Below are 23,714 nucleotides of genomic sequence, written 5' to 3' on the forward strand. Positions count from 1 at the left end.
ATGAACCCCGTTGACTACAATGGGGTTTATCGGGTTTCCGCTCTTGTACTGGATAGAATTGGCACAGTATGCTCCTCCATCTTTTTCCAGCATTTTTGGGGGAATCTTTGATGGGAGCTTCTAAGGCGACTTTCACACTTGCGCTTGATCGGATCCGTTCTGAACGGATCCGATCATATTAATGCAGACGGAGGCTCCGTTCAGTACGGATCCGTCTGCATTAATAACTTTAAAAAAATTCGCAAGTGCGCAAGTAGCCTGCGCGGATCCGTTCAGACTTTCAATGTAAAGTCAATGGGGGACGGATCCGCTTGAAGATTGAGCCATATGGTGACATCTTCAAGCGGATCCGTTCCCATTGACTTACATTGTAAGTCTGAACGGATCCGCACGCCTCCGCACGGCCAGGCGGACAGCTGAACGCTGCAAGCAGCGTTCAGCTGTCTGCCTGTCCGAGCGGAGCAGAGGCTGAACGCCGCCAGACTGATGCAGTCTGAGCGGATCCGCATCCATTCAGACTGCATCAGGGCTTGACGGAGGCGTTCGGGTCCGCTCGTGAGCTCCTTCAAACGGAGCTCACGAGCGGACCGACGAACGCTAGTGTGAAAGTAGCCTAACACAGATTGTGAGCGAAGCCCACCTGCTGCTAATGCGTTATCGTATTCTGGCTTACTGGAAACTTCTGCCTGCTCCATTCATCTTTGTGGTGGGTCCAGAAATCCTGGACATGACCATTTAGATTTATAGAACAGAACTTTTCGCAATGAATAAGTGTATGTAAAAATGCTTCAGTTTTTTGGGAGAAATTTCTGTTCCATAAACAAATCTGAAATTGTATTACTTTACTGGAAAACCCCTTTAGACCAAATCTGAAATTGGACCTAGTAAGTGATCTTTATACAGACATCCTGGTTGTCACGTTTGCTTTAGCTTCTTTGGTACTGATGGAACATGCTTTCTGAACTGTCTCACTGTGTAGATGAAACCTCATTGCTGAACTTTGGCATCTGCTCTAAGTTTCTTGACATGCATAAACTTTTTAGGATTTCAGTAAATGGTAATGGGTAATAACTCGTTTACAGCTTAAAAGTAAAACAAAAGAGAAAGAAGTCACAGACCAGGCCCCCATAGAAGAATTTGTAAGACATGCCCTGGTGTTTTGTGAAAGCCTGTATGACCCGTATCGGAACTGGCGGTATATTGTGTCGGGGTAAGTCTCATGAGGAATGTATTGTACAAAGCATTCCAATACCAGCAGACATGGAAACCTGCCAGATATTGCTGTTCTTTCACTGCTCACTGTATAGATTCATAGGCTATACTGCATGATAATTAATTCTATTCAGTACCCAAAATTTGTTTGTCAAATTGATTTTTAACCTCCTCTAAGAATATTTATGTGCAAAAGTTACAGTGGGGTGGGGAGCAGAGTTGTGTAGTCCTCTCTGAGTTCTTACTGTGGACTACTGACCAGGGCCTGCACAGCTGGTGAGTAGAACTTTGGGTTCTTGGTTTTTGCTAGTCAGGGCCTATGATTTTCAGTGTTAACATCCATGTCCTTGAGGCGCCATTTGCTTTAACATTTTACATTTTTTAAGGGATTGTCCAGGATTAAAAAATATCCTGCTATACAATATACAGTGTACAGCTCATGTTCATACCCAAGTATTTCCATTGCTAAGCCTGTGTGCAGTCTGATCCTGCAGTCATCTGTTACTCCCTTTTTTGGTGTCCACTCCTACTTCCTGTAGGTTGGAAAGAAAGGGAGCAAATGGCAAGGGTTAATTTCTGACTGGAGGATGAGACTTCACATAGGGTTTGTAACCATCCCATGGAGACACCTAGGCAGAGCTGCTTAATTTTTGGATGTAGCAAAGATATGCCTATTTTACGGTTCAAAATTTTGGACATTGGGAGATCTTTCAATATTTAGACCCCCTTTCACTACAATTACTGCCATTACTGGCAGAGTATTGCGGTTCACAGGTGGGCTGATGTGCAGTCAGCTGTCCATGTTGATGAGATATCTGCCTGTCCACGGCTGCTCTATAGTAAGTTACGATCACATAGATACAATGAATATCTGTTACATTCATGGAAACAATGAGTCCATCAGTAGAGGCGTGAAGAGTGGTTATGAATACTTTTCAGATGACTTCCATATAAACGGTAATGATGAATCCCATTGTCTTTCAGTCGAACCATCAGTCCTGTGGAAAAGAGCAGGCAGAAATACAAAGCAGCTCCTCTAACCGTAGAATTCATTCCCTTCTTTTACCGTAAGTACCGATGTGGCATAAAGAGTGGTAGACTCCGTCTGTCCTATGAGTCTTATGGATAATGTCTCTAATTTCAGAATGTTTCCAAGAAAGTGAACATCTCAAAGAAAGTTTAAAGTGTTGCTTATTACATCTGTTTGGAGCTGTTTTATCTGGTGGGCAAGTAAGTGGTCACCGCCATTCTTAAATATATTTTACACTTTAAGATATCAAAGCATTTCCTTAAAGGCTTTGCATACCTTTTGGAGGCAATTTTTGTTTGATTGCATTTTATTTATTTTTGGCTAAAAATCATATTTTCATTTGGCCTTTCTTAAAAATATTGAGCTATTCTGTCACAAAGAGTTAACAGTTTTTCTAACTGTGTGACTGGTACTGGTACCTCATCTCTAAACTACTAAGAGGTCTTTAAGCCACTTATTTAAGCCACATTCTTATCAGTAAGATAAGGACGGAGTTTATAATGTCAGAGGGCAGAGATAAGGAGTCCATCTGCTCCTGGTCTAACAGAAAAGACAGAGAATCTTGGTACTGGGGTTACGGTTAACTACAGCCTCATCTCATTTCTGTGACTCGGAGTGAGCTGCCATACCAGGCACAGCCACTGTGATCAGTAATGAGCTGTGCCTGATAACAATAAGGGGGCGGGGCATGTCTTGAGTCAGACCTCTACTGCTCTAACACTGAAGTGCCTGATAGCTCCAGTTCCAGATGACAGACTCTCTCAAACTGGCCTGCAGATATCTATACTCAGTTGCGTAATGCAGTTGTCTTAAATGGGTTCTCCAGGAATGGTTTGAAATGGCAATATGTCCTAGAAGTGAGCAGGTTGTGTGCCTAGGGAGCTGTAGGGGTGAGGCCTCACTACACACTTTGCTTCAGCACTCGCATATACTACACATTGGTGAGCGTTCCTGTCAGGCTGCTCAGCCATGATGGCATATTGTAGGCAGTGCAGTGAGACCACCCCCCCCCCCCCCCAACCCCTCTTTCCCTAGGCAGCCCTGAAAATGAAGGCAACCAGGCCTGCTCACCTCCTACGAAAGGTTGCTTGTGGCCATTTTAAATCTTTCCTAGAGCATCCCTTTAAGATGGAGGCAAGTACAAGAAGTCATTGTTAACATGAGTCACTTTTTTCTCGGAGACTTCACAGCATCATCATGGAATTACTTGACATTACGTGCTTAAAAACGTTTACTACAATACTGATACTACTTTACCGATGGTTAGTACAGTAGCTTGTGTCACATCTACTTAAAGGGGTTGTGCACTGTAATGATATCGATGACCTATCCTCACTATCACTTGAATGGGACGAGCAGTTGTTATTACACTTCACTGCTGTTAATAGCTAGACGGCATATAGGTAAAGAGGACGCAGTGCTCGTATGAGTGTGGCACCACATTTAAACAGCTGATCATCGGGGTGCTAGTATTTAGTCCTCTGTCAATCTGGTATTGATAATGTATCCTGAGGAAAGGTCATCAATATCATTACAGCTCACAACCCCTTTAGCCACTGTTTTTGTGATTTTTTTTTTTTTTTTTTTTTTTAATATATTTTTTTTCTCTTCAGATTACAGCTAGCAGTTTAACTATATTTCCGTTTTTTTTTTTTTTTTTTTTTTAGAAAAATGCTCTTCTGGTCATTTCTCCTGCCACCATGGAGGTCCTAATGCGTGTATTAGCAGACTGTGACACGTGGGATGAACGTGACCCAGAGGAAGTGAGTCGTAAAGCAGAGCTGACCCTGAAGTGTCTAACGGAGGTTGTGCACACCCTTTTGGTCAGTAGTTCTGACCAGCGGCAAGTGGAAATCGGCACTGTTTTAGAGAATTACTTCAAGCTACTCAACTCTGACCACTCGGCATTACCGGGATTGAGGAGAACCAGGCAGTGGGAGAGCAGGTTCATCACCCTGCAAATAAAAATGCTAGGTAAGTTTTCCACGGAGTTGTGGGCATTTAGGGGCCTTCACTATTATAGGGGTTTTCTGATAGCTACGCTAAATGTATTTTGAAAATATTTTTACTTCTTTTGCAAAATACTGATCAAAATACAGTAGTGTAAGGCTACTTTCACACTTGCGTTCGTCGGTCCGCTCGTGAGCTCCGTTTGAAGGAGCTCACGAGCGGACCCGAACGCCTCCGTCCAGCCCTGATGCAGTCTGAATGGAGCGGATACGCTCAGACTGCATCAGTCTGGCGGCGTTCAGCCTCCGCACGGCCAGGCGGACAGCTGAACGCTGCTTGCAGCGTTCAGCTGTCCGCCTGGCCGTGCGGAGGCGAGCGGATCCGTTCAGACTTACAATGTAAGTCAATGGGAACGGATCCGCTTGAAGATGACACCATATGGCTCAATCTTCAAGCGGATCCGTCCCCCGTTGACTTTACATTGAAAGTCTGAACGGATCCGCTCAGGCTACTTTCAGACTTAGACATTTTTCTAAGTTATTAATGCAGACGGATCCGTACTGAACGGAGCCTCCGTCTGCATTAATATGATCGGATCCGTTCAGAACGGATCCGATCAAGCGCAAGTGTGAAAGTAGCCTAAGACGGCGTTCCTACAGTGCGGATTTTATCTATATTTTTTAGTAAAATCTGGATTGCAAACTAAATGTATAATGCAACAATTTATCAGTCAAGGCTACATTGACACGACCGTAGTGTTTTGCGGATCCGCAAAACACGGATACCAGCCTAGGTGCATTCCACAATTGCGGACCAGAATAGGACATGCTCTATATTTTTTGTGGGGCCGCAGAAAGGAACTACAGATGTGGACAGCAGACGTTTTGTGCTGTCCGCATCTTTTGCGACCCTGTTGAAATAAATGGGTCCGCACCCGTTCCGCAAAATTGTGGAATGAATGCAGACTCATTCATACGGTTGTGTGAATGAGCCGTTGGATACAACCTTTTTCCCCTGGGAGGTGCTTGGCTTATTTTTATGCATTGTTTTTCATTTTCTGTAGATTGTATGACTGCAATGTTAAACTGCAAGGACAGACCGGTGCTGCAAGCAATATTCCTAAACAGCAACTGCTTTGAGCACCTCATCAGACTGCTTCAGAACTGCAGGGTAAGGCGGCTTTGCTGGTTTTTGATGGATTGTGTATAGGAGCAGGTGAGATGTGTGATGTGCTAATAGGAATTGCCCTGGCTGCTCTATAATGGCTGCATCCATTCATATAATGCAGCTAACTAAACAATTGCAGCAAATTGCCATGCATGTATACATTGCATCCATTCATAGTGAAGCACTAAAAGGATTTCTTTTACCTGTGTAGCCACCATGCATGACACTGAGATTAACTCCATGTTAACAAACCAGCAGCAATAACAGATTCCGGGTCTTAACTTCATCATCAGAAGTACAGTATATTGGTAGAATAAATGGCTTATGGTCTGGAATTTGTACAGTGAAATGAGGAAACCTTTCTAGAAAATTGGGATTTCACGTTTTAATTTAAAAGTATTTAGTGAATAGAAATGAAAAAAAAAATTACTTTAAATGTTAACTATGTATAATTTATAGCAATAAACATCTTTTTAATTTAAAGAAGCACTCCCACAAACATTTTTATTCTCTGGTATGCTAGAAATGTACATGATGTAAATGGCTGCTGGTTACATTTGTAAGGTTTTCTCTTTCCCGGTCCTCTTCTGTGTCCTGTGACCATCCCTGTGACTCCATCTAGCACAGAATCTTTCTCTGTTCATTCCTATGGGAACCTCAATGTGAGTATCATAGGAATGAATAGAGAAACTGACTTCCTGTCCACACATAAGACACTGCGCCACATGACACAGCTGAGGATCAGAAGGGGGAGTATAACTCACAAATACAATCACCGATAAGATTATCTTCACTACACTTTACATCATATACCTTTCTAATGGGCCACAGAATTACATTTGTCTGTGGGAATGTTTTTTTAAAGGGGGTTGGTTGCTTTGGGAAAATATTAAATGCACTGGAAACATGATTTTAATAAGCTTACAAATATGTGCTGATCAGAAGTTCTGTGGCATTTGCACTCCTTGATAAGCCACGTGTCCCTGACCACACACATGTGGCTGCACATGGAGGAGCACGTGACCAAGCATGTCACTCTGTATCCTTCATTGTAGCACGCTGCGCCTGTGCAAGCCCTGGACATTGGCCAACAAGCACAGGTTACAATGAGGATGCAGACTGATGTGATTGGTCACAAGCTTCTCTGTGGCCATTTTATGCACTTGAGGGATACGACTGTCAATGGCGGGCCGTGGCTTCACAAAGAAAGAAAGAAAACTGCTCAGGACCGCCAACATATTGATAAGTTTATCGGTGGCCAACCCCTTTTTAAGTGTGATAAGAAAAATATACTTTAGCAATCAAGCACATATTTTGTTATGTTACAGTAGCAAATCTGTGCTGCTCGTCATGGACATCTATACCTTATGTATAACTGAATGATGTGTCCTGACAGCATTAGCATAGCATGAAGTGATTCTGCGCATTGCACAGCTGGTAATATGCATGTTCTCGTAGAGACAGATCCCTCACTCTCCTTGGCTGCTGCTAATCTATAATCCACCTTTCTGCAATGTTCTTGTCTCCATCCTGCAGCTCTTGTTAAGCGCTAACACTAGAGGGGCAGACAAGAGTGAAAAAGACCTTGCCAACAAATTACTGACAGAAATGAATGAAAATCAGGTACACATAGCTGCCAACACTGTAAGAATGGTCTGCAACTGCTCACAATAACATGGCCACAGCCTTACTGCAACCTAGTTTATTGGCTTTAATTGTATGTTCATATGATGAATACATGATGAGGTTTCCTGTCTGGATCCTTTTCTGGCTCCTGGTAATCGGCTGCCATTGCCAGGGAAGGTGTTGGCACTCCTTGCTGCTGCAGGAAATGTAATATCAAATCACAAAGTCCATCAGAATTGTAGCACCTCTCCACTCTGACTAAAGGGCTCATGCACACGACCGGATGTATTTTTAGGTGCGCAAATAATATGGACGACATCCGTGTGCATTCTGTATTTTGCAGAACGGAACAGCTGGCCCCTAATAGAACAGTCCTATCTTTGTCCGTAATGTGGACAATAATAGGACATGTTCTATTTTTGGGGCGGAAAGGACATACGGAAACGGAATGCACACGGAGTAACGGTACGGTCAACCAAATAAAACGAACGGACACGGAACGAAAATACGTTTGTGTGCATGAGCCCTCAATGAAAAGAATTGCTGCCCCGATTTAAATATCTTCTTTACAAAGCTTTAAAAATGTTTATTGGAGAAGAGAATATTATAGTACTTAAGTTAATAGGAGACTATCAGTGGATGACATTTTAATATGCGACTTAAAACAAGGCACCAAAATTAGCCTCAATATTTCAGCAGCCATGATTGATGCAGCTTCAATCCCTCATTAACCACTAGCTGTGAAGGAAGTTGTAATTTCCTTGAGGAAGCAGCAGCTGATATGAAATGGCTGTTGCTGCACGTATTTTGACCTACCATGAAGCTCTAAGAGATAAAGTCTGCTATGATCACAGTCGGGGAATACCATGGATTTACCTTCTTTACCATATCATGTCATAATTTCCTGTATATACAGTAGATTAGGTGACATGGTCCTAAAGGGCTTGTCTGGGACTTTAAGGGTCCATTCAGACGTCCGTTGTGAATTGCGGATCCGCAATACACCCGGACGGCACCCGCATAGAACTGCCTATTCTTGTCCACAATTGCGGACAAGAATAGGACATGTTCTATTTTTTTTTTTTCGGGGGCGCGCTCTGGAAATGCGGATGCGGAGAGCACATAGTGTGCTCTCCATATCCATTCCGTCCCCATAGAAAACGGAGGGGTCTGCACCCGTTCCGCAATTTGCAGAACGGATGTGGACCCATTATACGGTTGTGTGAATGGAGCCTAATGTTGATGATCTATCCTCAGGATAGGACAGCATCAATTTACTTGTTCCAATGACTTTACAAAGGAGCGGTCTGCTAGTGGTCGTACTTGATACGTGGAGGAAAGGAGATTTAGATCATTACATGAAAGGATTCTTTACAGTGAGTAGTTAAACTATAGAATGGCCTACCCCAAGAAGTAATAATGAGAGATACTATGTCAGCATTTCAAAAAGCGCTAGCTGCTTATCTAATAGCAAACGGCATTGATGGTTATAATAGTCTAACAATTAATGTCAGATATAGATTGAATTTGGGGCATCTGTGTCTCTCTTTCTCATATATTTTTTTTTCAACCCATGTAACTAAGGAAAAGCAGATTATTGGAGGTCTGACTCGCAGTACCCCCTCTTTTCAGCAGTTGAAAGAGCCATGGCAATCTGGTGAGCACTATGGTCTCTTCCTCGGCCTGTGACGTTCCGTTGATCGGGGACATGGGATTTGTGCAGCTCAGAGTGAATGGGATTAAGCTACAATACAAATCGCAACCGCTATACAATGCACAGCACTGTTCTTGGTGTACGGTATATAGGCCCCGTCAAACAGCTGATAGGCGGGGGTTCTGGAGTTGGACCCCCATCAATATGATAGTGATGACCTATCCTGAGGTTAGATCCTCAATGTTATATTCCCAGAAAACCTCTTTCAATATTGTGCTTCTGAGTTTTACAGTATATTCTATAATTTTTCACATGGAAAATAGTTGTAAATGGTAATTTGCAATATAGATAAATTATATAAAAGTGTCCATTTTCCATATTGAGTGCTACTCCTCAATAGAGCCCTTTTAAGCTGAGTAGTAGTAATGTGCTGGCCTGGTTATTTTGCACTAGACCGTATCGATAAGAGAAATATACCTTTCTAGGAAACATAATGTCTTCATTTTTAGCTGTTTCGGTGGACTGGTGTTCTGGGCCTCTACGTATGTATGTCCTGTGTGTATGTTCACTTATTCTTTGCAGCCTACAGTAAATACTACATTTATGGTCTGTCTCCCTTCTAGTATTGTAATAGATTGAAAAAACACATTTACAGACCGCATATGACTTGTCATTTAATACTAGGGTAATGTTATGTGTCTGTCCTATCAGTCAGTCATAACTTATTAATGTCTTTTCTCTTATCCTGTTTATGTCTTTTGTGCTTGTTTATTTCTAGTTTTTTCTTCCTTTCCTGGCTTCTAAACATATTGACACAGGCCTCTAATATTCACAAGCAAATTACTGAGGTCTGACGGCCTTTCAATCCTGAAAGAACTGGTCCACCAACTAATAATATAATAATATATCTCGTTTGTATCTTTTGGTGGCCTTGGCACAGCAACATGTGTGCTGTACAAGTTCTGGGAATGATGAGAACATATTTTATGTAATGGTCTATTACTAAAAATACCAAGTTTCCTGGTAAACCATTGGAGGTATAGCTATTTATCACAAGGCAATGCAAGTTTTTAAAAGCTTGCTTCACCAAATGCTGAGAATTTGCATTTGTGTGTAAAGAAGCACAATATTTTTGTCCTAATGACAGTGGTCCAGGACGCTGAAATCTGTGATGGTCACTGCATTACAGTTTCATTCACCACACTTTTAAAATGGTTAGGGCACAAACAGAGTGTCCACAGGATAGGTGATATTGCTGAAGTCTGACTACCCAAACCCACATGATCACCAAAAAAGTAGGGGTCTCTGAGTCCCTTGTGTGAATGGATTGGTCATTGCTTGTATGTGCCGACTTCTCCATTCACCTTTATGGAACTGTTGAAGAAAGCCAAGTACTGTACTTAGTAGTCTTAAAGATTTCTAACAGTGATATATTTCCATGTACTGAAGATAATGCTGTAATTCTGATATTGTTTGAAAGTTTTCAACAATACAAAGCCCATATCTCTAGCTGCTACCAAACCAGAGATATGAGCAGTTAAAGCAGCCCCCCCCCCCTTTCAGTCTGGAGGAGAATGAGGGAGCAGTTGCAGAGCTGACAGGCTGCAGGAGGCAAGGAAAAATAGTAAATAAACCATATAGAAATGTGACATTATCAGTGTATAGCGACCCACACAATAAAGTTATGTAATTTGTATCACACAGTAAACCCTGTAAATAAATTCCACAAAATGTTAAATTTGATGGGTTTTTTTCTTTCGCCCTAAAAATAAAATAATAAGTTATTTGCTACACTATATATACCCCAAAATGGTTCCTAAAAAACCTACAACTAATCCCACAAAATTTTTATTTTTTTTTGAAAAAATAATTAAAAAGTTATGACTGCTAGAACACAAAGGGGGAAAATATTATCGGTCCTTAAGGCTAAAATGAATGATGTCACTAAGGGGTAAAACATTTTGAGTTGTGCGGCAACAAGATTTACTGCAGACACACAGTGCATTCAATAAAAAAGTCCCATTTTTGGGAGGGTTTTTTCAATTTTAATGTGACTGTTAGGAGGCTAAGGAGTTTCAAAACCCTGCCTAAGCTGTTAGGGGAGTTCATTAGTGCTGCAGATACACCTAAGGATGTGTTCTCACTAGGTTAAGCCAGACCTAACTACCACTAGTTAAGCTTACCTGAGGTACTGCAAAAGCCTCCTCCTGTCTGCAGCTAGTCATATCCCTTCCCTATGTCTTCAGTTTGGATGCTGTTCCTGCACTAATTCTTATAAACTACAATTCACTACACCACCAGTTAGAAAATGACTGATATGTAACTAAGTCATGTACACTGAGGCAACTGAGCCTCCGTAATTGGGATCCTGGAAATCTGTTCTCTCTGGACTGAAACCTGGTAATAAAAAATGGTGGTCAAGACTGTCAGCCAGTACGGGCAATGCTAACCGCTTTCTATTTAGCAATGCTGCTTGTCTACGATGAGTGTGTGTTCTCCCCTCTTTCTTGTCTTTGCTTTATAAGGCCTTTACAAGTGCTGGTGGTGGGATTGTATTAGTATGAAATTCTTACAAAGCACTAACACTTTGGTATTTAACGGCAGCCGGAAGGTCCAAATGTGGCCAAAATCCCAAATGTGCTCAGTTGTTTTTTTTCTGCCTTTCTACCTTTTTTAGGTTTTTCAAGAGCAGTTAGACACTTTGGTTGTCTGTACTATTAAAGCACTTACAGCTGTGAAACATAAATCTCCCGGAGCAAAGGTAAAATGTGATGTTGTAGCTAATGCTGTGCCAGATCTCTTAAATGTGTGAGCAATTTAGGGTTTTTCTGTTGCAAAATCAGTAATGTGCTGTGTCATGGTATAGTTCAAAATGTGAATTCATGGACCATAGCAGCAAGACTGTGGCAACTGTGGAGGAGGCTGGTCAAGTAAAGTAAAGTGATATTATCCTGCACTCTTTTTAGCCAAAGAAAGATTTTAGGTAGAATTTAAGGTCTACCCCTTTGGTCGGCAAGGCTTTCCCCCCCGTCCATTTGCCATTTCCATCCATGGGATGGCAACCGACGGAAGGGCATGCAATCGGACACGTCGCTCAGCCTCCTCCACTGCAGACCCGGGGTTTTTCTACATTTTAATGCCATTTTTTTTGGCGTATGGGGATGATAAATCTACCCTCTGGCATTTGTATTGCTGACCTTTCTAAGGAGGTTGTGTTAGCCCATTATCTGGAGGATCTTGTGCTTATTGCTCTTTCGTGACATGTAACGCTGAAGGCCCATGTGTATGTTGTTTCTGCTGCATAAACAAAGCTGTACAGCCTGTGTCAATGCTAGCTTGGTTGTCCGAATTATAAATACTCCGAATTCTCATTATTCTTTATATCGAGTCTTGATAAGTCTTGATAAGCACACCCATGATCAGCAGAACAAAGAGACCATGGTACTTATAAAGCCTCCACAGCTCCATCTTGGCCAATTAGTTCTGCTGTTTGGTGGAGGTCCATAACATGTGACTGCTCATCACATTAGAATATGTGCATATAAAATATATGTGTGTCATTTATTTTTCATTGATTTAGGAAGTGTTTAAAGAAAGAATTGGCTACATTCACTTGCTTGAGGTGTTGAAATCTCTAGGCCAACCATCAAAGATGTTACTTGAAGAACTTCTTAACATGGTAACGTTAAATGTGCTTATTCTTTGTTACTACTTTCTGCACTCTTTTATATTTTCATTTTGTCATTAAATTGTGAACCGCAGTATCACATTTAATAAGCAGCTAATGTAGAAAATACAAGCAAACTAGTTACATTTGCCCAGCAAATACTTTTACATAGTTGCATAGTTAATATGGTTGAAAAAAGACATAATTCCATCAAGCTCAACCAAGGGATAGGTGAGGACGCGAATCCCAGAAGGAAGTGAGACTCTAGATTTCTACACGTTTTCATAAGCATTAATGTTTTCTTTTAAGAATTAATCTAAGCCATTTTTAAAACTATCCACTGTTCCTGCTGTGACCACGTCCTGAGGAAGTCTATTCCACAGATTCACAGTTCTTACAGTAAAGAAGCTTTGACACTTCTGGAGACTGAACTTTTTCCTCTCCAATTGGAGGCAGTGCCCCCCTCTTTTGAGGGCATTTTACAGGGAACAGTTTTTCACTGTATTTTTTGTATGGCCCATTTATATATTTGTATAGGTTAATTATCTCTCTCTCCCCCCCCCCCCCCCCCCCTTAGACGGCTCTTCTCAAGACTAAATAAATTCAATTATTTTAATCTTTCTTCATAACTAAGACCCTCCATTCCCCTTATCAGTTTAGTCTCTCTCCTCTGTACTTTTTCCAGCTGCAGTGCATCCTTTCTATGGACTGGTACCTAGAACTGGACTGCATATTCCAGATGAGGATGCACCAGCGCTTTGTAAAGTGGTAATATTACATCCCTTCCCCACGAGTCCATGCCTCGTTTAGTGCTTGACAATATCCTGGTGGCCTTAGAAGCAGCTGATTGACATTGTGTGCTGTAATTTAATCTACCATCCACAAGGACATCCAAATCCTTCTCTATAAGTGACTCTCCCAGTGCTACATCACCTAGGACATATGAAGCACAGAGATTATTACTACCATAATGCATAACTTTACATTTGTCCACATTGAACCTCATTTGCCAAGTTGATGCCCAAACACAGAGTGTTCAAGTCAGCTTGTAGTTTATGGACATCTTCCATAGACTGTACAGTTCTACAAAGCTTAGTGTTATCTGCAAAAATAGAATTGGTGTTATTAATCCCGTCCTCGATATCATTAATAAATAATAGAGGGCCCAGCACTGAACCTTGGGGTACACCACTTATAACCTGGGACCATTCTGAATAGGAATCATTGACCACAACTCTCTGGACACAGTCCTTCAGCCAGTTTTTAATCCAATTACAAACTTTCCAAGCCTGTAGACCTTACTTTACGTATTAAACATCTATGAGGGACAGTATCAAAATCCTTTTCAAAATCCAGAAACACTACATCCACAGCCGGCCGTCTGTCCAGGCTACTACTCACCTCCTCATAAAAGCAAATCAGGTTAGTCTGACTACTTCTGTCCTTGGTAAACCCATGCTGGTGATCACTTATAATATTATTTATAGTCACATACTTCTGTATATAGTCCCTTAAGAGTCCTTTAAACATTTTTCCCACAACAGAAGTTAAACTGACTGGTCTATAATTACATGTAGAGGACCTAGATCCTTTTTTGAATATGGGCACCACATTTGTCTTGCGCCAATCATTTGGCACTGTATCAGTACCTAGAGAATCTTTAAACATTATAAACAAGGGCACAGCAATGACTGAACTGAGCTCTTTAAAGGGAGTCTGTCACCAGATTGTGACCTTATAGACCGCTTACATAGCGCTCTAGCATAGCAGTTTATGATTCTAATGATACCTTTGATGTGTGCTTGTGACGTTCCCCCAAGGCAAAAACGGACGTTTATTCATATGTAAATTAGGGCTCGCAAGTGCCCAGGGAGGGGTTCGCCTCGTTGGAGCCCAGGCTGTTCTGCCTCTCTTCGTCATATCCCCGCCCCAGCCTCCTCTTCTGCCCGCCCCGCTCTTCCTTTGCGCCCTCCTTCTCTGCAGCCGGATCCCGCGCCTGCGCTATCCATTGCTTGGCTGGGGCATGCGCACTGCGATGCCCATTGTGGGTGTCTCTGGTCCGCCTTCTTGCCGCTGTTTCTCGCCATTGGCCGGCGCATGCGTAGTAGCTACTGCGATGCCGTGCCCACAATGGGCATCGCAGTGCGCATGCCCCGGTCAAGCAATGGATAGCGCAGGCGCGGGATCCGGCTGCAGAGAAGGAGGGCACAAAGGAAGAGCGGGGCGGGCAAAGGAAGAGGCTGGGGCGTGGATATGGCGAAAAGAGGCAGAACAGCCTGGGCTCCAACGAGGTGAACCCCTCCCTGGGCACTTGCGAGCCCTAATTTACATATGAATAAAAGTCCGTTTTTGCCTTGGAGGAACGTCGCAAGCACACATCAAAGGTACCATTAGAATCATAGACTGCTATGCTAGAGCGCTATGTAAGCGGTCTATAAGGTCACAATCTGGTGACAGACTCCCTTTAAGCACTCTTGGGTGTAATCCATCTGGACCCGGAGCCTTGTTCACATTTGCCCTATTTAACTTCTTTTGGACCATATCTACATATTACTGGATGTACTAACAGCCCCAGCACCACAGATATCAGCTCCTTTCTCTTCTTTTGTATATACAGAGCTAAAAAAAAACATTTTAGTAACTCTGCCTTTTCCTTATCTTCAGTGACTAACCCCCTTTTACAATTATTTAGGGGGCCTACCTGCTCAGAACTAGTTTTTTTTAGCATTCATATAGTTAAAGAATTTTTTGAGATTTGTTTTGCTCTCTTTTGCTTCCTGCTGTTCGTTTTTTATTTTTGCTAATTTTATCTTCTTTTTACAGATTTTATTAAGCCATTTGTAATCTTCAAACGCTATGGCTGACCCCTAAAATAACTTTTCCGATTTTATGTAGATAAATAGTAGATAAAAAATTAGAGGCTCTACTGTCAGCAATTCACGGACTGGTGCTCTCTCCAAATGGCAGTACCTATTGCCAAAATATTGGATATGCTATAGAGGTTCAAAAGGTGGAGGGCACTCGAATGGCTGGGTATATACACAATCAATTTGTATCAAATACAAATGTGAAATATAAAAGATTATTTATTAATTAATTATTTATTATTTGCATATATAAAATGTATAAAATATATGACACCACTGCGTCTTGCAGTATCAGCAATGTCTTGGCCACAGATAAAATGCACTGCTCAAAAAAATAAAGGGAACACAAAAATAACACATCCTAGATCTGAATTAATTAAATATTCTTCTGAAATACTTTTGTTCTTTACATAGTTGAATGTGCTGACAACAAAATCACACAAAAATAAAAAAATTGAAATAAAATTTTTCAACCCATGGAGGTCTGGATTTGAAGTCGCACTCAAAATTAAAGTGGAAAAACACACTACAGGCTGATCCAACTTTGATGTAATGTCCTTAAAACAAGTCAAAATGAGGCTCAGTAGTGTGTGTGGCCTCCACGGGTGCCTGTATGACCTCCCTACAACGCCGGTGCATGCTCCTGATGAGGTGGCGGACGGTCTCCTGAGGGATCTCCTTCTAGACCTTGACTAAAGCATCTGCCAACTCCTGGACAGTCTGTGGTGCAACGTGACGTTGGTGGATAGAGCGAGACATGATGTCCCAGATGTGCTCAATTGGATTCAGGTCTGGGGAACGGACGGGCCAGTCCATAGCATCAATGCCTTCGTCTTGCAGGAACTGCTGACACACTCCAGCCACATGAGGTCTAGCATTGTCTTGCATTAGGAGGAACCCAGGGCCAACCACACCAGCATATGGTCTCACAAGGGGTCTGAGGATCTCATCTCGGTACCTAATGGCAGTCAGGCTACCTCTGGCAAGCACATGGAGGGCTGTGCGGCCCTCCAAAGAAATGCCACCCCCCACCATTACTGACCCAATGCCAAACCGATCATGCTGGAGGATGTTGCAGGCAGCAGAGCGTTCTCCACGGCGTCTCCAGACTCTGTCACGTCTGTCATGTGCTCAGTGTGAACCTGCTTTCATCTGTGAAGAGCACAGGGCGCCAGTGGTGAGTTTGCCAATCTTGGTGTTCTCTGGCAAATGCCAAACGTCCTGCACGGTGTTGGGCTGTAAGCACAACCCCCACCTGTGGACGTTGGGCCCTCTTATCACCCTCATGGAGTCTGTTTCTGACCGTTTGAGCAGACACATGCACATTTGTGGCCTGCTGGAGGTCATTTTGCAGGGCTCTTGCAGTGCTCCTCCTGTTCCTCCTTGCACAAAGGCGGAGGTAGCAGTCCTGATGCTGGGTTGTTGCCCTCCTACGGACTTCTCCACGTCTCCTGATGTACTGGCCTGTCTCCTGGTATCGCCTCCATGCTCTGGACACTACGCTGACGGACACAGCAAACCTTCTTGCCACAGCTCGCGTTAATGTGCCATCCTGGATAAGCTTCACTACCTGAGCCACTTGTGTGGGTTCTAGACTCCATCTTATGCTACCACTAGAGTGAAAGCACCGCCAGCATTCAAAAGTGACCACATCAGCCAGGAAGCATAGGAACTGAGAAGTGGTCTGTGGTCACCACCTGCAGAACCACTCCTTTATTGGGGGTGTCTTGCTAATTGCCTATAATTTCCACCTGTTGTCTATCTCATTTGCACAACAGCATGTGAAATTGATTGTCACTCAGTGTTGCTTCCTAAGTGGACAGTTTGATTTCACAGAAGTGTGATTGACTTAGAGTTACATTGTGTTAAGTGTTCCCTTTATTTTTTTGAGCAGTGTATCATAAAATAATGTGCAGTCAATTGGACTATATATAACCCTCAGTATTGTGGGTTACCTTCTCATACAGGTGATCAGTCTGTATGGAGGTATCGGCAAAGCACACACATATACAGTACAGACCAAAAGTTTGGACACACCTTCTCATTCAAAGAGTTTTCTTTATTTTCATGACTATGAAAATTGTAGATTCACACTGAAGGCATCAAAACTATGAATTAACACATGTGGAATTATATACATAACAAAAAAGTGTGAAACAACTGAAAATATGTCATATTCTAGGTTCTTCAAAGTAGCCACCTTTTGCTTTGATTACTGCTTTGCACACTCTTGGCATTCTCTTGATGAGCTTCAAGAGGTAGTCACCTGAAATGGTCTTCCAACAGTCTTGAAGGAGTTCTCAGAGATGCTTAGCACTTGTTGGCCCTTTTGCCTTCACTCTGCGGTCCAGCTCACCCCAAACCATCTCGATTGGGTTCAGGTCCGGTGACTGTGGAGGCCAGGTCATCTGGCGCAGCACCCCATCACTCTCCTTCATGGTCAAATAGCCCTTACACAGCCTGGAGGTGTGTTTGGGGTCATTGTCCTGTTGAAAAATAAATGATGGTCCAACTAAACACAAACCGAATGGAATAGCATGCCGCTGCAAGATGCTGTGGTAGCCATGCTGGTTTAGTATGCCTTCAATTTTGAATAAATCCCCAACAGTGTCACCAGCAAAGCACTCCCACACCATCACACCTCCTCCTCCATGCTTCACGGTGGAAACCAGGCATGTAGAGTCCATCCGTTCACCTTTTCTGCGTCGCACAAAGACACGGTGGTTGGAACCAAAGATCTCAAATTTGGACTCATCAGACCAAAGCACAGATTTCCACTGGTCTAATGTCCATTCCTTGTGTTCTTTAGCCCAAACAAGTCTCTTCTGCTTGTTGCCTGTCCTTAGCAGTGGTTTCCTAGCAGATATTCTACCATGAAGGCCTGATTCACACAGTCTCCTCTTAACAGTTGTTCTAGAGATGTGTCTGCTGCTAGAACTCTGTGTGGCATTGACCTTGTCTCTAATCTGAGCTGCTGTTAACCTGCGATTTCTGAGGCTGGTGACTCGGATGAACTTATACTCCGCAGCAGAGGTGACTCTTGGTCTTCCTTTCTGCATGTGAGCCAGTTTCTTTGTGGCGCTTGATGTTTTTTGTGACTGCACTTGGGGACACTTTCAAAGTTTTCCCAATTTTGGGGACTGACTGACCTTCATTTCTTAAAATAATGATGGCCACTCCTTTTTCTTTACTTAGCTGCTTTTTTCTTGCCATAATACAAATTCTAACAGTCTATTCAGTAGGACTATCAGCTGTGTATCCACCTGACTTCTCCACAACGCAACTGATGGTCCCAACCCCATTTATAAGGCAAGAAATCCCACTTATTAAACCTGACAGGGCACACCTGTGAAGGGAAAACCATTTCAGGTGACTACCTCTTGAAGCTCAACAAGAGAATGCCAAGAGAGTGCAAAGCAGTAATCAAAGCAAAAGGTGGCTACTTTGAAGAACCTAGAATATGACATATTTTCAGTTGTTTCACACTTTTTTGTTATGTATATAATTCCACATGTGTTAATTCATAGTTTTGATGCCTTCAGTGTGAATCTACAATTTTCATAGCCATGAAAATAAAGAAAACTCTTTAAATGAGAAGGTGTGTCCAAACTTTTGGTCTGTACTGTATACAGTATTGTATTATAAAAATCGAGATGAATAAAATCAAAATGGATAGAATCGCATAATAAGCATGTTGTTTAGATCGAAATAAATCACATAAAGAACTGTTGATATCTTGAATATTTGTGGTCTTGCTTTTATGTCTGAATAAAGATTAGAAGCCGTATAGATAAAAGAACTGTCTTACTCCATTTGTTGCCTCAGAAAGCGGCTGTAAGCAGGTTGTATACTCGCAGTACCCTGGTCTATGTGGGCGGTAATCCGATCCTGGATGGCGTTGGTGCGCACGTAGTTCGTTGCTCCCTCGGCGTCTCTCTCCGCTACGGCGTCCTGGCTTCTCATGTGGCGTCCCCACGTGGTGCAGAAGATGGCGTCCCACGTGACCGGAAGAGTAGCTGTGTTACTCCCAGTAAGAACCTGCTTACAGCCGTTTTCTGAGACCCACAACAAATGGGGTAAGACTGTGTTCTTTTATCTATACTGCTGCTAATCTTTATTTGGGACATAAGAGGCAAGACCACAAATATTCAAGATCTCAACAGTTCTTTATGCGATTTATTTCGATCTAAACAACTTGCTTATTATGCGATTCTATCCATTTCGATTTTATTCATCTCGATTTTTATAATACAATACTGTATATATGTGTGTGCTTTGCCGATACCTCCATACAGACTGATCACCTGTATGAGTAGGTAACCCACAATACTGAGGGTTATATATAGTCTAATTGACTGCACATAATTGTATAATATTTTATCTGTGGCCAAGACATTGCTGATACTGCAAGACGCAGTGGTGTCATATATTTTATACATTTTATATATGCAAATAATAAATAATTAATCTTTTATATTTCACATTTGTATTTGATACACATTGATTGTGTATATACCCAGCCATTCGAGTGCCCTCCACCTTTTGAACCTTTATGTAGATAAAGCTGTATAAATTAAACGTGCTCTAACTCTGGTTTTATTCCTCACTACTTTCACAATCTTTGTTTGCAGTCAGTGAATGAGAGCGCTCTCTGCTGAAAAATGGATACAACTATATCTAACCTAGGCAATGCTCTGTGCAGTGAACGTCCTGGACCCCAAACTGAAACATTGTAGCAAACTGCCAGTGGGTTTAGGGCTGCAGCTGATGCATTTAGCTGACAGTGCATTTACCTACATTCCATCTACTTCTGAGCTGAGATCAGGACTAGCTGTCTGTGGGACTACTGCCTCTGAATGTGAGCAAAAATGCTCTCATTGACTGACTGATAACATATGTTGAAATAGGAATTGAATTGAAACACAAAGTATATTAGGAAAAAAAGTGCTTATTACGTATGGTTTGGCAGTGCACGTAGTTGGGTCCTTGATATTAAGAGAGTATATTCCTTTGAGTTTGTGACAACACTGTATTCTGGGAATTGCTGATCTTGGAAGAGGCACAGAGAATACTCTATCAGGCTCCTAAGGCTATTTTGGCATATTTGACTCCAACAAGTCCTACACTCTGGGAGTTTATCTCTAAAATGAACAAGTTTATCAGGCTTGAAGGAGGAGTGTATCTCAAGAGAAACCGTATGTCAAAATTTGAGGCAATATGGTATATGGATAGATACACCACCAGCCTGTCCAATCGTACCTTACTTGATTCCAGAACAAGGGTGTATTACACAGCACGATTTAACAGGCGATTGTCTGAAAGGAAGCTTTCCTTCCCGGCAATCGTCGGCTCGCCAGTGGAGGAGACAGCTACTATTACATGCAGCCAACTCCTACTCAGTATATCGTTATACCATCGCTCCTCCCCATACTGAATCCTTGTTTGCTGACGGCAGATGGTTATTAAACACCACGATCTTCCATCTGCATATGATGATTTTTTTAAAAGCCAAAATAATTGGATTGCCCGATGAACGAGTGTTTGCTCATTCATCAAGCAATGGATGGCAGTATTACACTCCCAGATCATCACTAAAGAGTGTTACTACGAATGCCTGTTAGCGATCATCTGCAGAAAAAACGGCAGGAGTAATACACCCGTTACTTGATGTCGAGTCTCCCCATGTGCAGTGGGTTTTTTGTGGGCTTTCTTTAACACATTTTTATAGTCTGTTTTTGTAATATTTCATATCTGATGTGCAATTATTCAAGCATATCTGCCACACGCTTAAGTTACACATTGCTGGGTATATGTTTTATTAAGACTATCTCTCGATAGCATTTAGGAGGTTGTTTTATAGGTTTGTAAATGTATTAAAATGTTTCATAAAAAGTATCTCATTTCAAAAAACTAATAGTGATTAAGCAGAATTTGCATAAAGCCATAAAACCCCCTTTAACAATCAGGATGCAAAACTAGAGATTTTGGCAGCTATTATATGTAGCAATACCGGAATTTAGTTTTTTATTTCTTCACAATTCATATGAAATAATATGTTGTGTTACGTAACAGCTTGTTAATAAGATAAGCCTTTGATGATTCCAGATTAGTCTCGCCCTTTTGTCAAGGAATTATTACAGTGTACCTATAAAAAGCAAATGTACCATTAATACTACCATATATTGTATATGAATACTTTTTTGTTCAATGTGTGTATTTTATAGATATTCCATTGCTAATATGTTGCCATTTCTTAGTTCTATTTGTTTCTAGAAAAATTAAAGGGGTTGTCTCACTTTGGCAGGCCTTTTCCGGCAGGGGAACAGCTTGCTTGATCCGTGCTACCGCAAGTCCACCGTGCTGCCAGAGGTCCACTTCGGCCCCATTCACTTTAATGGGGCGGCATGGAGGTCCGGACGCAGCACGGCAAACATGCTGGCAGCCGGACAAAAAACGAAGCGCGCTGTAGGTTTATTCCGGCCTCCTCTCTCCATGTTTCCTGTGCTGCGGCCAGACCTCTGTCCCGCTCCCATTATAGTGAATCGGGCCGGAGCGGACCTCCGACGGCACGGTGGACTTGCGGTAGCACGGATCCGGCAGTATGTTCCCCCGCCTGAACAGCCTGCTGGAAAAAGGCTACCGCAAGTGTCAAAGTAGCCTAAGACAAGGCAACAGTGGGAAAGTATGGCAGTAAAGAGGATTTCCTTGTTAAGGATATTGATGGCTTATACTTAGGATTGGGCGTCAGTGCAGATTGGTGGGGACCTTACTCTCAGCACCCCCCTGATCAGCTGTTTTGAAGGGGCCACAATGCTCAATTTATACATCAGTCCATCTCCCTGCATGGTTTTGCAGTTTGTTGCAACTTTGTCCCATTCACTCGAATAGCCTGCATCACCACAGGAGGATTGCACATAGACACCCCCGTGTAAGTGATAGAGACCACAGCGCTCACGTAAGCTTTGTGGCCCCTTCAAAGGCCTGATCAGTGGAGGTGCTGAGAGCCAGCTTCCCAACTGCATGATATTTATCGCATACTGAACCCAGAAAACCCCTTTAACTTTCCTGGCCATAATTCACCTATTACCTTTAATACTTTATAACTTCTGACTGTATTTCTTATTTTCAGGCTGTAGAGGGAGAGCATGCCGCAGTTGGGATTTATGGCATAAGCAATGTCCAACCCCTGCTCCTGCTTATACAGTGGTTGCCGGAAATAGTGTCCCAGGATCTCCAAATCTTTATCTCTGACTGGCTGAAGCGGATCTGCTGCATCAACAAGCAAAGCCGTACAATGTGTGTCAATGCTAGCATGGTCACCCGGATCATAGATACTCTGAATTCTCATTACTCTCTACATCGAGTCTGTGCAGAAAACTTGATCAGTCTGTTAGGCTCATTAGGCAGCCAGTCAATGGGCTCGAAAGAGCTGTTTCATCTTATTGGCCTGCTGCGGATGGATGAACCCAAAAAGAGCCATCCATATGTTGTCCCTGTGACCAGAGCGATGCTCACCATTGCCCGTAAGCAGGGGTTAGAGAGTGCCTTGCAGTACTTCAACCTGTCCCACAGCTCGTCAGGAATCGCCTTGCCTACAATTCAGAAATGGCCTGGCTCTGCATTTACTTTTTATGCCTGGTTTTGTCTTGACCAAGATCAGTCCACCTATGGCTTTTCAAGCAGTGGCTCGAAAAGAAAACAGCTATATAGGTAATGCCATATTTATTATTTTGTGAATATTACGCTCTCCTTTATTACAGCTGCTAAATACCTAATGACCGAATAGCAGAACATTTCTGTTCAAACCAAACTGGTAATTTTAATGCCACCTTTATATCAGAAATATTCCTTTTTTCATTTTACATGCTGAGGTTTGTACAGAATTACCTCTGATCATTAACGTGTGTAATGTCTTGTGATATGGGGCGTCAGCATAAACAGAGAAAATGATGGGCCCAAAGGCAATATTGAATTTGTGCCCACTGCATTAAAAACACTATTCCCTTGCAATTTTTCCGACCTCGCCCTCAAAGCTCTCTACTGATGGTAGCAGCATTGCCAGTTTCATATTAGGGCTGAACATACAAGATTAATAAAAATGTTAATGTTTTTTCTTTACATCATGGTCTCTTTGCTTCCAGCTTTTTTACAAGCAGCGGCACAGGATTTGAAGCTTTCATCACCTCCTCTGGTTTTCTTGTCGTGGCAGTGTGCACCAAGAAAGAGTACACTGCCGTTATGTTGCCAGATCACTGCTTCTGTGATTCATTGTGGGTAAGCAGCTCTGATTTTATGGTCATCCTGCTGGATTTTGTGAATTTGGCTCCATGAAAGGGTTGCACACAGGTACACGTGTATGACACACAAATTGGCTCTCTTCCTGGGTCAGGAATGGATTTACAGGGGAGCTATCTATAGGTGGCTTTGGAGACACGGGCTCATTTATCAAACAGAAATACGCCTAAATTAGGTGTATTTCTGGCGCAGTTTACAGCACAATGTTCCTGCGATTTCTCCCCTCTCGGCCCAGGTCTAAAAAGG

The 23,714-nt window shown here is 42.4% G+C and overlaps 1 protein-coding gene across 5 annotated transcripts in view; it reads left to right on the forward strand.

Moving 5' to 3' along the window:
- Window positions 1-23,714, forward strand: part of NBEAL1 (neurobeachin like 1) — a 200,935-nt gene that overhangs the window by 48,884 nt on the left and 128,337 nt on the right. For 4 of the 5 annotated variants that reach the window (XM_044305049.1, XM_044305051.1, XM_044305048.1 and 1 more), the window contains 10 exons: window positions 1,083-1,210; window positions 2,197-2,279; window positions 2,357-2,442; window positions 3,910-4,216; window positions 5,256-5,362; window positions 6,896-6,982; window positions 11,317-11,400; window positions 12,220-12,318; window positions 22,303-22,883; window positions 23,315-23,447. In XM_044305049.1, coding sequence (XP_044160984.1) covers window positions 1,083-1,210; window positions 2,197-2,279; window positions 2,357-2,442; window positions 3,910-4,216; window positions 5,256-5,362; window positions 6,896-6,982; window positions 11,317-11,400; window positions 12,220-12,318; window positions 22,303-22,883; window positions 23,315-23,447 — 1,695 coding nt within the window. The remainder of the gene's footprint in view (window positions 1-1,082; window positions 1,211-2,196; window positions 2,280-2,356; window positions 2,443-3,909; window positions 4,217-5,255; window positions 5,363-6,895; window positions 6,983-11,316; window positions 11,401-12,219; window positions 12,319-22,302; window positions 22,884-23,314; window positions 23,448-23,714) is intronic. The other variant, XM_044305052.1, reaches the window with a different exon arrangement.

This window comes from Bufo gargarizans, chromosome 8 (assembly GCF_014858855.1).
Source record: "Bufo gargarizans isolate SCDJY-AF-19 chromosome 8, ASM1485885v1, whole genome shotgun sequence".
Classification (NCBI taxonomy): Eukaryota; Metazoa; Chordata; class Amphibia; order Anura; family Bufonidae; genus Bufo; species Bufo gargarizans.